At 40.4% G+C, this 19,014-nt stretch overlaps 1 protein-coding gene across 1 annotated transcript in view; it reads left to right on the top strand.

Annotated features, from left to right (window-relative positions):
- Window positions 1–19,014, top strand: part of fam171a1 (family with sequence similarity 171 member A1) — a 165,575-nt gene that overhangs the window by 95,279 nt on the left and 51,282 nt on the right. Inside the window, exons 2-3 of the mRNA XM_078235247.1 lie at window positions 5,401–5,628; window positions 17,938–18,030. Coding sequence (XP_078091373.1) covers window positions 5,401–5,628; window positions 17,938–18,030 — 321 coding nt within the window. The remainder of the gene's footprint in view (window positions 1–5,400; window positions 5,629–17,937; window positions 18,031–19,014) is intronic.

Raw genomic sequence — 19,014 nt, 5'->3', positions numbered from 1 at the left:
AAAATCTATCTGCAAATATTGAATAGATAGGTGGGAAGAGCAGAGGGGTAGTTGTAATTTATGAATGACTTTTTTAATTTTCAATTTGTATTTTTTCCCCTTGAATGTGACTAAGTGTTCTATGCGTGTGGATAACGGGTCGGTCGAGGTCAAATAAAACCAAGGAGATTGGCTGGAGGAAACGGAATACATGATTGAAAGGAGAAGTTGTTTTATTTACGCGGGGTGAAAGATGCAGGAGAAAGTTGTTTGAGAGGGAAATATAACATTAGGTATCCTGACCTGCATGAAAGCCAGTTGGTCTATCAGCCAGTCTGTCTTTGCTAACCTACATTGATTTGTTGTCTCCTAAAGGTTTTTTTGTCTGAAATTCTTCACCCCCACCATCAACCCTTCCTCTACTTCTCAAACACCACCAAAACCATTCTGCCACCTCTTGTATTCTTGGACTTCCTTGTTGCTCCTTGCGGTCCTGACTCTGGTCTTTTATGCTTGCCTCTATTTTTGAACATTGGCAGCAAAGCTTTCAGCTGCACTGGTCCTATTCCATCACTGAACTACTCTACTCTCTCTATCTTTAGTCCATGACCGAATCCACAGTCTGAGTGTATGTTTTCTCAGAAGCCTACTGAGAATATGCATATGTCTAGAAAGCCAGAATAGACTAACCCCAGGTTCCCTAATCTGCTTGACTGCTGGGCTGTTACATTTAACCAGATATTCAACTAGTAAAGGCTCATTTACTGGGGTGGCCTATGATGCTGAACATGAGGGCAATATCTAGTATAAGAGCCCAAATTGACGACTGGTGTCGGAAGAGTGATTCAGGGAGGGTGCAGTGAGGAATGCAGGAGACACAGGTGGCTGAATGGATGTTCTTCATTATAAATACGAGCAAATCTGTGAACACTTCCATTCTGTAATGATGTTGGTGGGAAGGGAAAACCGGTTGCTCATGTTATGATCCAGGCCAGAAACTCCAAGGTGTTTTGTGAAGATAGCCTGGACCTTTTGAAGATAGCCTGAAGTTTTTACATTTGAATTTAGCACGGGTGAGCATAAGGTCTTTCACTCCCAGTATGATTCAAGGCACCCTTTGGGAAGTTTTTATCAAACAAAGTTTATTTAATAACACAGTTAAACTACAATAAGAAAAATCAGCATACTTTTCATCAATTACAGGAAAACAACCATAACATTGTATAAACGTTAACAGCTAACTTTACAGTTCCAGATCAAACAACCCCCACAAACATAACCCCATTCTAGGCTTAGCACAGAAAGCAGGTATGCTCACATGATGCTGGATTTTGCAGCTTTTAAACACCTGTTGTGTCCTTTGGATGTTGAATTAAAACGCTGAGGCTTTCCAGTCCAGGAACTTTCAGCACACCTTGAGAGATAGAGACAGTACCTGCCTCTAGCTTCTAACTGCAATCCCAACCACCCCCTGCCCTCCCCCCTCCCCCCAAAAAAGATTTCCAACACCAGGGAGGGAGAGAAAAAAAACACCACTATCAGTCTGCAGCCCAAACAGCTTCTGACAAAACTGAAACTAAAACGTTGGATTTTTTTTTATGGGGATAAAGAACTGTCCAAAGGCAGCACCTGACCTGTCAGTCATGCTCCGCCCAACAATTCCAAAAGGATCATAAAACTTCAGGACGCTACATTAGCATCTTGATTAAAAATAAACGAGATGCCCATTATATTACTTCAGCAACAATTAGAGGACATCAACTCAGACATTATGGCAACAAAATACCAGGGCCCGTTTTGGAAAAAAAACTGCGGAGAAACATGATTAAAATATATTTCTTAAAGGCATAGTATTGTCACACCAGTGGGAGCAAAAATGAGAATGGAGTTTGCCTTTTTGATGATGATGAAATAATGGGATTTGATCAAGTGGTTAATAAGGTGAGGCAGTGACAGTCAAGCCATTTCTACCATATGTACTCCAGTCTTCATTGTATGGCTTGAGACCACTGATCTACCTGTTACACGATTTGAGTTTTAAAGATGTTTCAACATTGGTGAGGAGATCCCTCTGAATCTGTCCCATTTAGTATGGTGCCAATGCCACACAACACAATGGAAGGTGTCTTCACTATGAGGATGGGCCCCCACTCATCTGCTAGAAACCCAGTTTGTCACCGATTGTCTTCAAGACTCAGCTTGGTCACTCATGGTGCTACCAAGCCACCCATAGTGATGCAGATGGAAGCTTCCTCCCTAGGTGCCCATGCAAACCTGTGCTTCTTTGAACTTGAATTCAACTTGTAATATTAATTACATTACTTGTAATGTAATGAATATTAATTCAGCAGGAGGTTTCTTTACCCATGCTCTACTTGATCCCTCAAGGAGTCTGGAGTCAATATTGAATACACTCCGGGTCATTCCTTCCTGATTGCATATCACTATGCCACTGTGGGCTGGTGATGGATGAGTCTGGGGTACTGACTGAAAAGTAGGAGCCTGTATGACAGCTCAGACTATTGCTTGACTAAAATATAAGGACAGCTCTCCCAATTTTGACACAATTCCTTAGACATTAGTGCATTATGTAGGATTATGCAGGTTGACTGGGCTTGGTGTGCTTTTGTTGTGTCTGGTGCCAAATTCTATGCAGGTGCTTCCAACCATTGTTACTTTATCTGTAGCAATTTGATACAAGTGAGTTGCTGGGCCGTTTCAGAGACAGCTGAGAGTCAACCACATTGCCAAGGACCTGGAGTTGCATGTAGGTCAGACTGAGTAAGGACAGCAGATTTCCATCCATAAAGGGGAAAAGTGAATCTGATGGGTTTTTACGACAATTTATAGTCACTATTGCTAATACCAGGTTTTTATTTCATTAACTCAATTTAAATTTCCCCGCCACCCTCATGGGATCTGAACTTGTGTAACCAGGTCATTCATCCAAGCCTTTAGATCGTTAATCCTGTAAAATAACCATTGACTATTATACTGGCTGCTGTCTTTCATTTCTATGCTTTTTTTTAAGAGAAGGGATCTGTAATAATTTGAACAGTAGCATACAAAAAAAAGCTAGTACTTGATTTAGTTCCTACCCAGTACCTTCATATTCATAATAGGCACCCTTATGCTACTTCAATCTGAACAGTAAGCTGGAGCTAGCTATTCTGGCAGGGGACCAGAATAGAGTGCTGTCACCTTTTGAAAACTGATTTGAAATTCATCCCCAGCTGACGAAGGTTCTTGTTCCTCCCAGAATGGCGAATGTGAAATTAATCTGAAAAAGAATTGTTAGTCTGCTAAGTCACAATAGATTTATGGCCATATTTTAGATTTTTATTTCATGCTGCTAATTCCTAATGGCTGAGTCCACAGCAGTTTTAAGTTTATTTATTAGTGTCACAAGTAGGCTTAAATTAACACTGCAATGAAGTTACTGTGAAAATCCCCTAGTCGCCACACTCCGGCACCTATTCAGGTACATTGAGGGAGAATTTAGCATGGCCAATGCACCTAACCAGCATGTCTTTAAACTGGTGGGAGGAAACCAGAGCACCCGGAGGAAACCCACGCAGACACAGGGAGAACGTGCAGACTCCGCACAGACAGTGACCCAAGCCGGGAATCAAGCTGGGTCGTTGGCGCTGTGAGGCTAACCACTGTGCCACTGAGCACTTATGTTGTGTCCTATATTACAATAGTAACTCCTATTCAAAAGTATTTAGTTGGTTGTAAAGCACTTTGGAATGCCCTGAAGCACTTCCTAAATGCAAGTTTGTTCCATTGCTTTGATGTTTATTTCACTTTTTACAAATTACACAAAAGTTGCAAGTGTGAAATTGAGCTGTCATGGTACTGTGCAGTGCGGGGTAGTCATTTTTTTCCGGCTGGGTTAAGGCATGTTTGTTCATTGTAAGAAATGAGCTTTTACCTGGAATCCGATCCATGCTGTGCCTGACCTGAGTGCTAAAATTTACATTGTCTATCTAGTGTTGCACACTGTTAACATTTGCCACCTAGAAGGGCGCAAGATAGCACATTTTTAAAAATCTCACATCTCGGAAGAACATGAAAACTTGTAAATTACAGACACCTTGGTGACTGGCATCTATCCTTTTTAATGCATGTTTCCTTATTTTCAGAATGGCTATTCAATGTACTATTTTTTAAAAATGCTCCACTGATTGGAAACTTTTTTTCTTCACGACTTGCACAAGAGAATAGAAACTTCCCTGCAGGTACTCCCAGGAAAGAATGTGCACGCCAGAGTGTAGTGGTTTCGCTGCCACTATGATGGTTATAGACTCATGGAGGTTTACAGCATGGAAATAGGCCCTTCAGCCCAACTTGTCCATGCCGCCCTTTTTTAAAAAAAACCCCTAAGCTTTTATTTCTCACAAAAGCTGCTGCCACCTTGGTCTGACCCGTATATTCTGACCTTGTGAGGATTTGAGGGTAGGAGGAAAGCTAGCTGCAAGGTTGAGCAGCAGTAATCATCAATCAGTGAACATTTTTAATGAGCCTTGTCCCATGACTTAAGTTATAAAAGAGCTTGGTGCATCATAAGCTCCCCTTCATTCATCATTTGCACTTATTCATGGTTTCAACATGTGTCTTGTAATTTGACCATTAAAATTATTTGTGTACCTCGGGCGTCTTTTCTTTGTAGGTGTCTGTTTTTGGAGCATCTCCTTTAAAAGATTTCACTGTACATGCACTAAAATCTGATTTTAAGAAAAATACTAAAATTTCAGAGGAAGTTGTACTCTGTCTTAATTTATCATTTGCAGAAAGGTGGAAAACAACCACAAGAAGGGTACAACTGCAGAATTCAATTTTAAGTAAGACCAATGGATTAAAGAGAAAAAAATTGAAACAGAAAACAGTTGAAAATGGAGGGAAAATAGAAATGGGGAATAAATGCTGGTCTAGCCAGGAACACCCATGTTTCGTGAAAAAGAATTTAAAAATAAACTTGGTGCACTTGATACAATGTGGCTCAACTCCATATCTTCCTTTGCCCCATGACTAATTCAACTCACCGATCGCTTAGCACTGGCGGTCGTTCCAAAAACTGGCAAGAAATAGCAGTAGATTGACACAACGTAAACTGCAGGGACATTGTCCCTCTGAATGTATTAGTATGGTTTAAACTCTCTATTGTTGCACACAGTTTTTTCATTATTGCAACTTTTTATTTTAAGAAAGGCACATTAGTCACTATCTCACTTGTTATGTGGTATTACCCATCATCTGTCTGAGTATCATAATAAGCAGGTATAAGTTGCACCTCAGATCTACAACATGTAATGAGTTAAAATGGGGTAATTAGTGTTTTGCAGTAAAGACAAAAAATCTTTTCAATCTTAAGTTTTCAGTGATCAGCGCTTTCTGACTGTATCCTCCTTTTCTTTTCAGAGGTGACGTTAAAAGTCCACGTGAGTGATTTCAGTACACATCAGCCTTTGGGTAAAGCCTTCATTGAGATTTTTACCAACCAGACCTCATTTGCCTCAGGATATTCAGAAGCAGATGGGGTAGCCTTCATCACGTTCCGCTACATCCTTGGAGTTCAGCTGCTTATTGCTGCAACAAAAAGTGGTTACGTCCCAAACTCCTCACCATGGCTAGCCACCAAACTGCCCTGTGAGTTTTATATTAGTACTCTCTTAATAATTGTAAGAAGATTCTTTTATGCAGGTCTGTCCCTTTACTGAATATGGAAAGGACAAAGGTGGGGTTGCAGGGGGGACTGTATTATTGAAAAGGGGTGGCTTCAATTTGTTCATGTTTTTCATTTTATGCATGATGTAGATGCATCCATCATAAAATCTGATGTGATGTGACTCTAATTTTTAAACTAACCCTTTTAAACTGGCTGAGAATCTAATTGATTTGACACTGACAGTCTGAATAGGGAAAAATGCTGGAAGATATTTTAACAGGGCATTTGGCTAAATTCAAGGTAAACAGGCAGAATCAACATGGTTTTTAAAAGAGAAATTAAACAATTTGATGGAGTTCTTTGAAGAAATAACAGATGCTGTGGATAAAGCGGAACCATTGGATGTACTGTTTCAGAAGGCATTTGAGGTGTCTTATAAATGTTATTGCAGAAAATAAAAGCTTATGGTGTAGAGGGTAACATATTGACATGGATATTGGCTAGCAAAGAGGAAACAAAAGGTATAAATGGGTCATTGTTTGGTTGGCAGGGTGTGACAAGTGGTTTACCACAGGGATCAGTGCTGGGGCCTCAACTCTTTACAATTTATATATAAATGATTTGGACGAAGAGAGCAATGTTATTGTTCCAGCAAGATTTACACAACATCCAAATGATGAAAACATCTCTGAATTGGTTAAGTAGTGGGCAAGGAATTGTTGATCTCAGCCTGATTTTACTTGCGGGGAAAAAGTGGTTTTGTATGGTTAATGACTTAAAATTTACCACTATATTTCCAAAATGTAATAATCTCTACAACTTTATTCAGTTGTGCAGCCACAATGAGCTCTGGAATTTTGCATCACTGCCTTCATCAAGAATAATAAACACAAGCTTAGTGTGTTCTCATACAACACTCAACCCACTTGCATTAAGGGGTCTCTCATTTAAGGTGATGAGGAATTTCTTCTCGTAGTGAGTTGCTTTGTAGTATATCAAGACGTAATTAATGCTGAACACCCTTGCCTGGCCTGAGAAACTACTTTTACAAGAATGGAATAACATTCCCTCAGAAGAACCTATTAAATTTTGATTTATTTCAACATCGGTTTTTTTTTGTTCTATGATTTACAGTTTTTCTTATTCCCACATGTATTCGACTATCAACACACGAGGGGTTACCAATTGACCAGAACTGGACCAACCATATAAATACTGTGGCTAAAAGAGGAGGACAGAGACTGGGAATTTTGTGGAGAATAACTCCGCTCCCGACTCTCTTAAGCCTGTCCAAGTTAGGAGTGTGCTGAAATACTCTCCACTTGCCTGGATGAGTGCAGGTCTAACAATAGTCAAGAAGTTTGACACCATCCGAGACAAAGCAGCCCATTTGATTGGCACCCCAACCAGCATCTTCAACATCTACCAGCATACTGACTCTTAGGCAAATGGTGGATCCCAAATGTGAATCAGGAGTGGGAATACCTGTCTGAGGGAGTGCATACCTGTGACTCCATCCCTTGCCCGTAGATAGATGGAGCTTTTGCTTCTTACAGATGGTAAGTAAACGGAAATAGCTCAGGTCAAGCGTAACCAGATTGCCAAAACTCTCCCAAATCTTTTTTGAGGTGTGGAAGGAGAGACCCTCCTGTATTTAATCCCTTGATCCCTTTAGCCCCAAGAAATATATATAATTTCTTCTTGAAATCACAACATTGGGTCCTATTAGGGCAAAAAGGGTGATTTTATGCTTAGAATCACAGAGCAAATCTAGAATACTTAATGATCTGTAACTTGCTGGCTTCCCAGGGTCAGATTTGGGAGAAGGTAGTCAAAAGATGCACCTTGGTATCCTTCTTGGAAGGTCCCAGGTAAGCATTTTAAATAAAATAAACTTCAGTAAAGTTTATTTATTAGTCACAAGTTTGCTTAGATTCACACTGCAATGAAGTTACTGTCAAAATCCCCCAGTCGCCACACTCTGGCGCCTGTTTGGGTACACTGAGGGAGAATTTAGCATGGCCAATTCACCTAATTGCATATTTGGACTGTGGGAGGAAATCGGAGCACCTGGAGGAAACCCACACAGACACAGGGAGAACATGCAAACTCCACACAGACAGTGACCCAAGCCGGGAATCGAACCCGGGTCCCTGGTGCTGTGAGGCAGCAGTGCTAACCACTGTGCCACCATGCCACCCATTTACACCATTTAATTAAGTATAGCCAGCATGGATTCTTAAAAGGCTGATCGTGCCTGACTAATCTAATTGAATTTTTGGATGAAGTAACAGAGAAGGTCAATGAAGGAATTTCAATGGATGTAGTCTATATGGATTTTAGGAAAGCTTTTGACAAGGAACCACACAAAAGGCTGCTTAACAAAGTTGAGGCTCATGGAATGTGAGAGTCAGTGTCTGCTTGGATCGAAAAGTGGCTTAAGGACAAAAACCTGTGGAAAACAATCACTTTTCAGACTAGAGAATGGTAGACAGTGGTGTTCCTCAAGCTGAAGTGCATTTACAATTCGTGCAGCCCCACCTCACCTTCATTTCTGGACTCCCCCTGGCCTCGTGTCCCTCCCGACCATGTCCACCCTTGTCCCACGGAACACAGAGCGGAAGCCACAAGAATACACGTTAATTACTGCTTTAGTGCTTTTTAACTGGCAAAGACAAGCCTGTATGAACAATTGCTGAATTGAAATCCAAGTATGCCTCTTGTCAGAATGAGGGGCGACACGGTGGCACTGTGGTTAGCACTGCTGCCTCACAGCGCCAGGGACCCAGGTTCGATTCCCAGCTTGGGTCACTGTCTGTGTGGAGTTTGCACATTCTCCCCGTGTCTGTGTGGGTTTCCTCTGGGCGCTCCGGTTTCCTCCCACAGTCCAAAGATGTGTGGGTTTGGTGGATTGGCCATGCTAAAATTGCCCCTTATTGTCAGGGGGACTATCTAGGGTAAATGCATGGGGTTATAGGGATATGGCCTGGGTGGGATTCTGGTCGGTGCAGACTCGATGGGCCAGATGGCCTCCTCCTGCACTATAGGATTCTATGACGGTAAAGATGGTTAATAATGCGATGTGTATTTTGAGACGAGCAAACATGGAACTTGCTGGTGAGCAATGCGATGGAAAAGTCAGCCGAAGACATCACTTCAGCACAGGCTAGTGCAGGACAGAATGAGCCAGTCCAGCGCAGGAGCAAATACTCCACTAAATGATATGCATACGCTGCCATTCTGTACATTTCAGAGTCTCATTCAGCTTCAACAATAAAAGATAAGTTTCTTTCTTCCTCTCTCAAAATCAAAGCAGGCATTGACATAAATTAATGAGACCGGAGTGTCCCGTGAGTCCAAGCCCAATATCGGGTGGCTCAGTCTGGCAGGATTCCGTTCTTTGCCTTGACGAGACTTTCTGAAGACCAGTCTTCAGATCAATGGTGGTTAGAACTATCAGCCTGTGACCAGCTGCAGCCATTATATCAGACCAGCAATGGTCCATTTTGAAAAACAGAATTTAAACAAGAGAATATGGAAGAGCAACAGATTTTTAAAGATTTTCTTGCTTCTTCCTTGTTGGCATGGCAACTTAGATAGCTTTTCTTCTATACTTTTTCTTCACAAGATCATTAATTATATTACCTTAATATGGCAATTGCCAATGTCTTTTCTGTTGAAATATTGGAACTAATGGGCTCTGTTTGAGTGGCAAGAAATGTAGGCTTTGTTTATGTTTGTAATTCTTTTGCTGGAAATTTTTGTAAATCCCCTTCTCAAAAATTCTAAACTCTTGATCAAAACTCTCGAACAAAATAAATTGTACAAAATGTTTACTTTCTGCCTTTTAAACAAAATTTAGCATTGTTGGGTTAATGTACCATCTTTTTGATACATTCATTTACTTTGGCTGCTATACTAGCTGCCAATTTTCTGGAGAGATTGATACCTCTCTTTTTTTTCCCCTTTTGGAAAGTGCTACTATAGTCTCAGCAAAAGAGAACATCCAGCAATTTTGCACACTCCATCTGTATTTACAAGTTAGTAATTAGTGTATAAACTGTAGCAAATTTGGCACAAGAACAGCCAGTTGCTAATGAGTTTGGCAAAAAGCACAATATTCGATTCACTCGTGTGCTTGTGTCGTGAACTTGGCCTTGACTGCTTCGGGTTATAGTGGTTTAACTCTACTCAGTCTTTTGTTTTGATAACCAGAGTTGTAATGCAAAGGAAAATACAAGTGCAAATGAGGTTAATTTTAATAAACAGAAGAGCTGATTGTATTTCTGCCTCAGGATATGGTGCCCATGCTGTCTTTGTTTAGCTATATGGTGTTGCCCGCTGTGCTTTCATCTATGGGACCGCTTTGCAAGAGTTGTAACGGATATTGATGACAGTCCTTTACATCTCCATTGTTCTGCTAAATATATTTGAGCACCTATTTAATTTTGTTTTTGTTTTCATCGAGTTTAAAAATTAATTTAAACCTCTAGCACAGGACTGTCAATAACTGTGTCTTCTACAAATCATGATACTGAGTGCCCGAAGGTACTGCAATCATTTTAGCAAATCCAATTATGTTGTATGAGCTAGCTATTCTTCAAGATATTCTTAATGACAAAATAATTGCATGCTGTCTCTTGGCAGTGTGCTTCCAATGTAGAATGGCCATGCTTTCAATATTAACGGTAACTCGTGCTTAATATCTGCAACATCCAGGAAATTCACTGATAATTATCACCACCATCCCCACATTCCCTCCTCAAATTCACCTAAATATATACTATTCTTTGCATCATTACTATATTCAAAAATGCAACCTTTACAAAAATCGATACACAAACACTTATCTATTAGAACCAAATATTTACACACCATCTTTGATAAGCAACAGAGGTTTACCCCTCTCGGGCAGTAAATAATGTAAATCCCTTGCTTTTTGACAAAATTTATTACAATATAAGAAGCAGTTTCTTGGATTATAACAGTGCACAGTCAATTGTAGTATAATTGAACATAGTTACCCTTTCAGACTTTTCTAGAAACAAGAGGACTGGCTATTTATCAAAATAAATCAGTGCTGAAAAAAGAGGCATGCCAAAGCTTTTTGTCTTCACTCATCAGGACACTCACAATATGTGAGTGTCCTGATGAGGGGATACAACAATTTATACTGTATGGGAAGAGAGTGCTGATTGGTTTTCAAGTGGACTCTGGTAGAGACCATGGAGGATGGTGACTGACAGTTAACTGTCAAAATAGTTTGAAATTTAAACCAGGCAGCTTGATCCGCGTTGGTCAAGACACTGCCCTGAGGATTGAGTCAGTGAATGGCTGTCACTTATTTTGTTTAGCTGAAGCAGGTGCAATGTGTGTACCTGCTCTTTCTGTCTGCAAAGAACAGGGCCTTGTATATTAATATAGGTAGCTTCCAGTCCACTAAAATGCATTATACTGTGAGACTAACCATCTGCACTCTCTTCTCACACAGTAAAAAGTGTTACTTTTCCCTTATATTGGTATTCTTGTGAAACATCTTGATGAGTGCGAGACAAAAAGCTTTGATATGTCTTTTTTGTCAGCAATACTCAAGTTCTGTACTACCAAATGACAAAATTAGTGAGTTAATAGACTGACCTTAGGCAGCTTAACACTATGTATAATCTTGCATGTAGGTGATATTTTGAAGCCATATATCTAGAGAAAGCCACAAACCTATTGCATTGTTGAAATAATGCTCAGTTGGATTGTTCAACTTGTATTAATGCTGCAATTCCCATCCTCTCCCAGTCATAATAGATTAAACATGCTTATTCACCAATTTCCAAAGTTGATTTAGTCTACCTCCAAAATTCGTGCCAAATTATAAGCAAGTTCAACTTTTCGAGCCAACCTCCTGATATTTACACATTTTGAAATAAAGAAAAAAGATAGAATTGCATTTATATAGTGCCTTTCACAATCGCAGGATGTCCCAAAGTGCTTTACGGCCAATAAGGTGGTTCCACCACACCTGGGATACTGTGGACCATTCTCTGCACACTTTAGCAAGGATATATTGGTCTTGGGAGTGCATCTTGGACTTACTAAAATGTATCTGGACTCCAAGGGTTAGATTGTGAGGTTAAATTGCACAAGCTAGGTTGTATTTCTTAGATTTTAGTGCTGATTGCATTGAAGTTTTTAACATTATAAAAAATAGGCCGTATAACTATTTCTGCTGGTTGTGGTGTCGAGAACTGGGAGCTTAGAACCAGAGCTTTTGTGGCAAGAGATTTGGGAATACTTCCAACATGCAAAGCGTGGTAGAATGTTGGAGATCTCTTTTTTTGCAAATGGAATTTGATGTGAGATGAATTTTAAAACGAAGATTAGTAAATTTTTGTTAACCGAAACTGCTATGGGATACGGGCAAAAGTGGGTATACGAAATCAGCCATGATCTCATTAAATAGTGGAACAGGCTCGAGGTAAATGGCCTAGTTCTGTTCTTGTGTGATGTAGGAATGTTAAAGAATTGGTTTTCTTGTTGGCAGTTCATTTATCATTCGTTTCACTTGCATTTATTATACTTGCTTCAGAACCCAATCAAACTGTACAAATTACAGGGATTACAAATGCAAGTGAAATGGTAAAATACTTTCTCCCTCCCCCCCCCCCCCCCTTTAAATTATCTTGAGCATCAAATGTTAAAAGACTATTTACTGAGACCCTTGGGAATTTCTGGGTGATTTCATCAAATAAATGAAAAGAATGCTAATTGTCTTTCTGCATAATGTTTAAAACCAGAAGTATCCTTTCAGTTTTATTAACTTTGAACACCAGGCATCAAAATATAACTGACTTTTAACAAATGTTGGAATGATGGAAGTTGAAGGGGGGGTGGAGGGTGGTGGTCTTTAGAATATAGTAGATACACCTAGTAAAGAACTGGAAAATGTGTAGGGTGATCCAATTATTACTACAGTACCGATACAGGAATCTATAAATAGGCCAGTGCAGCAGTGGGGTTGGCAGATCTGCTGGGATCGCTGATGTCGAGGCTGTTGATGGGGTTATTGGAAATTGGTTCAAATTGGCTTTGTTCACCTCTACAACTGTAAGCCCATTGTTAGCTTTGGGAGAGTGGTTTTGACCAGCTCATTTGGTTCCATGATAGATCCAGCAACAAGAATTGCAAGCAGGCTCATGGGGCAGCTGGGAGGCCAGTTGAGTTGATTAGCTGCTGGTGTTCAAGCTCATCTTGCTGACAAACTAACTTTTGTGCCTTTGTAGTTGGCTCTGAATATTATGTGGCTGCTTTGTTTTATGGAGATGGTGAAAGGAAGGAGACCAATATTTTTCAAACCTCCCATCTCTTGTTGGAGGCATTGCTTATGCTTCCTGTTAAAGTAATTGGTATAATTTAAATTTTACCATTGTCATTTTTAACTACATAGCACTACATTTCAAAAGTAATCATAGAAACATAGAAGATAGGAAGAGGCCATTTGGCCCTTCGAGCCTGCTCCACCATTCATGACGATCATGGCTGATCATCCAACTCAACAGCCTAATCCTGCTTTCTCCCCATAACCTTTGATCCCATTCGCCCCAAGTGCTAGATCTAGCCGCCTCTTGAATACATTGTGTTTTGGCATCAATTACTTTCTGTGGTAATGAATTCCACAAGCTCACCACTCTTGGGGTGATGAAATGTCTCCTCATCTCTCTCCTAAATGGTCTACCCTGAATCCTCAGACTGTGGCCCCGGTTCTGGATACTCCCACCATTGGGAGCATCCTCCCTAATTGATTGAGCAACACTGGTACTTATTATTTATTAGTCACAAGTAAGGCTTACATTAACACTGCAATAAAGTTACCGTGAAATTCCCCTAGTCGCCACATTCCGGCACCTGTTCGGGTCAATGCACCTAACCAGCACGTCATTCAGACTGTGGGTGGAAACCGGAGCACCCGGAGGAAACCCATGCAGACAAGGGAAGAATGTGCAAACTCCACACAGACAGTGACCCAAGCCGGGAATCAAACTCTGATCCCTGGCGCTGTGAGGCAGCAGTGCTAACCACTGTGCCGCCCCAAGATATCTTAAGATATCGATACAGCTTCTTTCATTATTTTTTGTTGTGGTGCTCACTGGCTTTCAGTTTGTAAATGTCATTAGTCTTCCTCTTTGTGCTATTTATAGTCAAGGTAAAGTCGTCATTTTTCAATGTTCCTGGAGCCGAGTTAAAATCAATGGGTGGAAAATATAGATAGTGTGTCAAGTTCATAAATAAAAACTAAGTGCTTCAAAAATTCAGCAGGCCTGGAAGCATCTGTGGAGAGAAGCCAAGTTTACATTTCAAGTCCAATATGACTCCTCTTCAGAATATTATTTAAGTGGTCAAGTTCTTGACGTGTGCTCTACACCAGAGACCCTGAAGCTGAAAACATTGCTACCAGGAGCATTTTCTACTCTCCAAATAGTGCCAAAGTATTTCCTTAATGCCCATCCGATTCATAGAACGAGCCTTTGTGACATCAATTCCTCTTCTGGAAGATGGTACCATTGACATAGCAACAGTCCACTTTCGACTATGAGCTGAAATCTGATTATGTGGCTCAGTGCCTGACTGAGAGATGAGCATGTTGCTAACTGAACCAAGATGACCGCCTTAGAGTCTGTGCAGTCAAAAGATTGAGTAGATGGCTGCTAGGAGATCCAGCTTGTGATCAGTGAGGAATAAATATGAATAAGCTTCTAACCCAGTAGGTGAGCCTGGAAGTCTTGGCACGTGATGAAAGTATTTGAATGCTCAATACTGTTGCAATTCCTTTTGAGTGCTGGCCATCTGTGATGTATTGTTCTTGCAGATTATTATCGTGTTGTAACACCACATAAAACAAAATAATAGTTTACAATTTATCTTTGATCATTCTTTCACCATCCTTAAAAAAGAACATCCTTCTCTGGAAATGCTTAGCAAAAATGAACCTCTATGCGGGTAATCCACTCTCCACAATTCTCACAAGCATCTAATTATATTCTTGCATTCCTGTCTCTGGTGAAGCATCTCATGAACCTATGGACCTTAGAACTGAGCTGTACCACCTTCACCTCCTGATCAACCCATTTGTGCCAATTTACAAGCACAGTACTGTGCAGACTTTCTCTTTTTCCACCAATGCATTTGGAGACATTTGGAACTTGGGAACTAGACCTGACTAAATCAACTTACTGCAGCCTGGCAATGAAATGCATCACCTGTACTTAAATTAGCATCAGGCTAATTAAACTAATTGCAAAAAAGGTGTTGAAAATTATGCATGGGTGTCAACTTTTATAACTTACTTGCCAGAACCTATAGTTCCAGCAATCTGCCATGTGCATGTTATGATGTGCAGATGCCGGCGTTGGACTGGGGTAAACACAGTAAGAAGTCTCACAACACCAGGTTAAAGTCCAACAGGTTTATTTGGTAGAAAAAGCCACTAGCTTTCGGAGCACTGCCCCTTTGTCAGGTGAGTGGGAACTCACCTGACGAACTCCCACTCACCTGACGAAGAGGCAGTGCTCCGAAAGCTAGTGGCTTTTGCTACCAAATAAACCTGTTGGACTTTAACCTGGTGTTGTGAGACTTCTTAATGTGCATGTTAAACATTTTCCCTAACTTGATATAGATGCTGGCCATCCATTACTTAAGTATCAACTGAAATTTATTTTGAGAATCTTAGGCAATCCCTGAAATCTGGACAATCTTGGCTCATGAGCAAGCCCAGTTAGTCAAGGGCATAGGTTGTCAAAGCTACCTCCTTTCTGATTTTATATAAATACTATTGATCAACAAGTGTTTTAAAATTAGAAGGGTGAGTGGAGGAAGGAGCAAATTTGGTCATTCCAAGATGCCTTCTGTCCATAAAAATGTGATGTGGAGATGCCGGCGTTGGACTGGGGTAAACACAGTAAGAGTTTTAACAACACCAGGTTAAAATCCAACAGGTTTATTTGGTAGCAAATGCCATTAGCTTTCGGAGCGCTGCTCCTTCGTCAGATGGAATGGATATCTGCTCATAAACAAGGCATACAGAGACACAAACTCAAGTGACAGAATACTGATTAGAATGCGAATTTTTACAGCTAATCAAGTCTTAAAGATACAGACAATGTGAGCGGAGAGAGCATTAGGCACAGGTTAAAGAAATGTGTATTGTCTCCAGACAGGGCAGCCAGTGAGATTCTGCAGGTCCAGGCAAAATGTGGGGGTTACCGATAGTGTGACATGAACCCAAGATCCCGGTTGAGGCCGTCCTCATGTGTGCGGAACTTGGCTATCAGTCTCTGCTCAGCGACTCTGCACTGAGGCCATTCAAGGCCATCCCCACACCCCCACTTCTTGCCTTCAAACAACCGCACAACCTCAAACAGACCATTGTCCCCAGCAAACTACCCAGCCTTCAGGAGAACAGTGACCACAACACCACACAACCCTGCCACAGCAACCTCTGCAAGACGTGCCGGATCATCAACACGGATGCCATCATCTCAAATGAGAATACCATCTACCAGGTACACAGTATCTACTCTTGCAACTCGGCCAACGTTGTCTACCTGATACGCTGCAGGAAAGGATGTCCCGAGGCATGCCACTTTGGGGAAACCATGCAGACGCTACGACAACGGATGAATGAACACCGCTCGACAATCACCAGGCAAGACTGTTCTCTCCCTGTGGGGGAGCACTTCAGCGGTTACGGGCATTCGGCCTCTGATCTTCGGGTAAGCGTTCTCCAAGGCGGCCTTCGCGACACACGGCAGCGCAGAGTCGCTGAGCAGAAACTGACAGCCAAGTTCCGCACACATGAGGATGGCCTCAACTGGGATCTTGGGTTCATGTCACACTATCAGTAACCCCCACAGCTTGCCTGGACCTGCAGAATCTCACTGGCTGTCCTGTCTGGAGACAATACACATTTCTTTAACCTGTGCCTAATGCTCTCTCCACTCTCATTGTCTGTATCTTTAAGACTTGATTAGCTGTAAAGATTCGCATTCTAATCAGTAATATGTAACTTGCGTTTGTGTCTCTGTATGCCTTGTTTATGAGCAGATATCCACTCCATCTGACGAAGGAGCAGCGCTCCGAAAGCTAATGGCATTTGCTACCAAATAAACCTGCTGGACTTTAACCTGGTGTTGTTAAAACGCTTACCATAAAAATGTGACCAGTATTTGTAGTCCTTGCTGCTGTTGACAACACTCTTGAAGGTTGTCCATTAGGCACACGAGCTTTGCATCCTAAGCAATTACAGCTGTAATAATACAAACCTAAAACATTTCTCTGCTAAACAAGTCCGGATTTTGTGAATTTTTAAAGGGAAATTCCAGAAACTGAGAGAGTTCGGAAATAATACTGGCATACTGTGTGTGAATTAGATGGAACTATTTATGTACCATTTCAGTTCCACTCCTGCAAAATGTTTCTAGAAATTCAAAGTATTCACTTTGAATACTAATCATTTCTAATACTGAAATAGACAACAATTAATCTAGTTTGAATTGTGCTAACCAATGGCTCAAAGACTAGATTGAATTAGCGGGAAAGAGTGTAACTGATTACCTAGGGGGTGGGGAATACTGGAGATAATGAATGTTAACCCTTAACTTCTTTTGAAGCAAATTTCGAAAAGAACTTTCAAGAACAATTTTTTATTCAAATTATTTTTTAAATGCTGCATATTGTCCCAAGAAAAGCATCAGTTGCTAGAGGTTTGAATTAAATTATTCAAGGAGGAGAATTATCAGGTTTGTAGGGTGCAATGTAATCTTGCCTTTGCTTTTTGTGATTTACATTTACAAAATGTTGGCTCGATAGATCCATCATACCAAAGAGGAGCTGGAGAGTCTACAAAACAATGACCTTGTAGTCTGTTTCATTAAAAGTTAATCGACTGGAAAACATTAATTTGCAGGCTGAAAAGAGCTTGTATAGAGCCTGTCTACTGATATGGTTATTCATACAATCATGACTTGCCAATCGTCCATGATGCTGTCATGCCCTTCACTTGTAAATTGCAAGATTGTGTGAAACAGTTGTCTGCCTTGCATGATGATGATTTAGGCAACCTATTTACTGTCCAAATTAATAACCATTCTAAAATTAATGATCTGAGCGTTTTGTAAATTGTAAGGATGCAGGTTTGGCAAAAATGGTAATTTTTAATGAAGTTCTGTACTTTCTAACTTCCTGCAAAGCAACAACAATCCAGTTAATATACATATTGTTTTTTAATTTTATTATTTTATCAGTGTTTTCATCTGTGAGCCTGCTTCTACATCCTGAACGGTCAGCAACCCTAATGGTGTATGAAGACATCGTTCAGATTGTCTCAGGATTTCAGGGTATGTACTGGAGGAATATGACAAATAATTTATTGAATATTATTATCAAAGACTTGCCCATACAACAGAGATGCCTTCATGTTCTATTAGAGTTTGTTTTCAAGTTTGAAAGCTATTTGGATTTTAAAAAATACATTGCAATATTGTGTGAAGGTACCCTATTCTCCTGCATTTCTTAAAAATGACATCCTTGCAAACTGAAATTTATGGTGTATAAACGTACATCAGGATCCAGATTTTGCAGCAGTCACTATTGTCACTCTTCTGAAACTGACAACATTTGGAGTCTGTACCTGCGCTGTTAAATGCAGAAATGCACAAGTCCTACCAGTGATTCTCCACTTCTCTGTAACTTGGACTGTTGAAGCCTCCACCGACTGCAATCAATTAGAAATCGTGGCACTGACAGGAACTTCGCACTCTTGTGCTGTAATGTTGCTGACAAAAAACGCTGAAAAGATCACACTTTGTTAATGAGGTGTAACTGAGTTTTTATTACTCACCAAGTCATAACTGCAAAAGACAGAAAGTGCTGGCAATAAATCAGCCAGCTTTGCAACATCTGTGGAGTGAGAAGCAGAGTTAAAATTTCAAAGCTAATATGATTCTTCAGAGTTTTTAGGCACTTTCTGTTTTTATTTCGAACCTACAACATCCACAGTGTTTTGCTTTTATATAACTGCAGAAAAACCTCTCTGGCCCAGAAAATCTAATTTTATAATTATGCAATGTCAGATTTTCCATTTGGATAATTCCAGGCGTGATACTTATTTAAAGTTTGGTATTTGCGCTTCTAATATCTATATCTAAATCATTATTTAAACCTCTGTATAATGTATAAAATGTGAAAGATACTCAATGCAATATTCTTGGTTTGCTGTCCCTGAAAACACCTCTATGTGATTTGCTGTTTATCCTGCTTGATAATGTTACTGTTGCTGGACACTGGAAAATCCTCTTGACTTGGCACCAGATTTAAATTAA

This window comes from Mustelus asterias, chromosome 2 (genome assembly GCF_964213995.1).
Source record: "Mustelus asterias chromosome 2, sMusAst1.hap1.1, whole genome shotgun sequence".
Taxonomy (NCBI): Eukaryota; Metazoa; Chordata; class Chondrichthyes; order Carcharhiniformes; family Triakidae; genus Mustelus; species Mustelus asterias.
The sequence above is the reverse complement of the archived record's forward strand: the minus strand, read 5'-3'. Positions and strand labels throughout refer to the sequence as shown.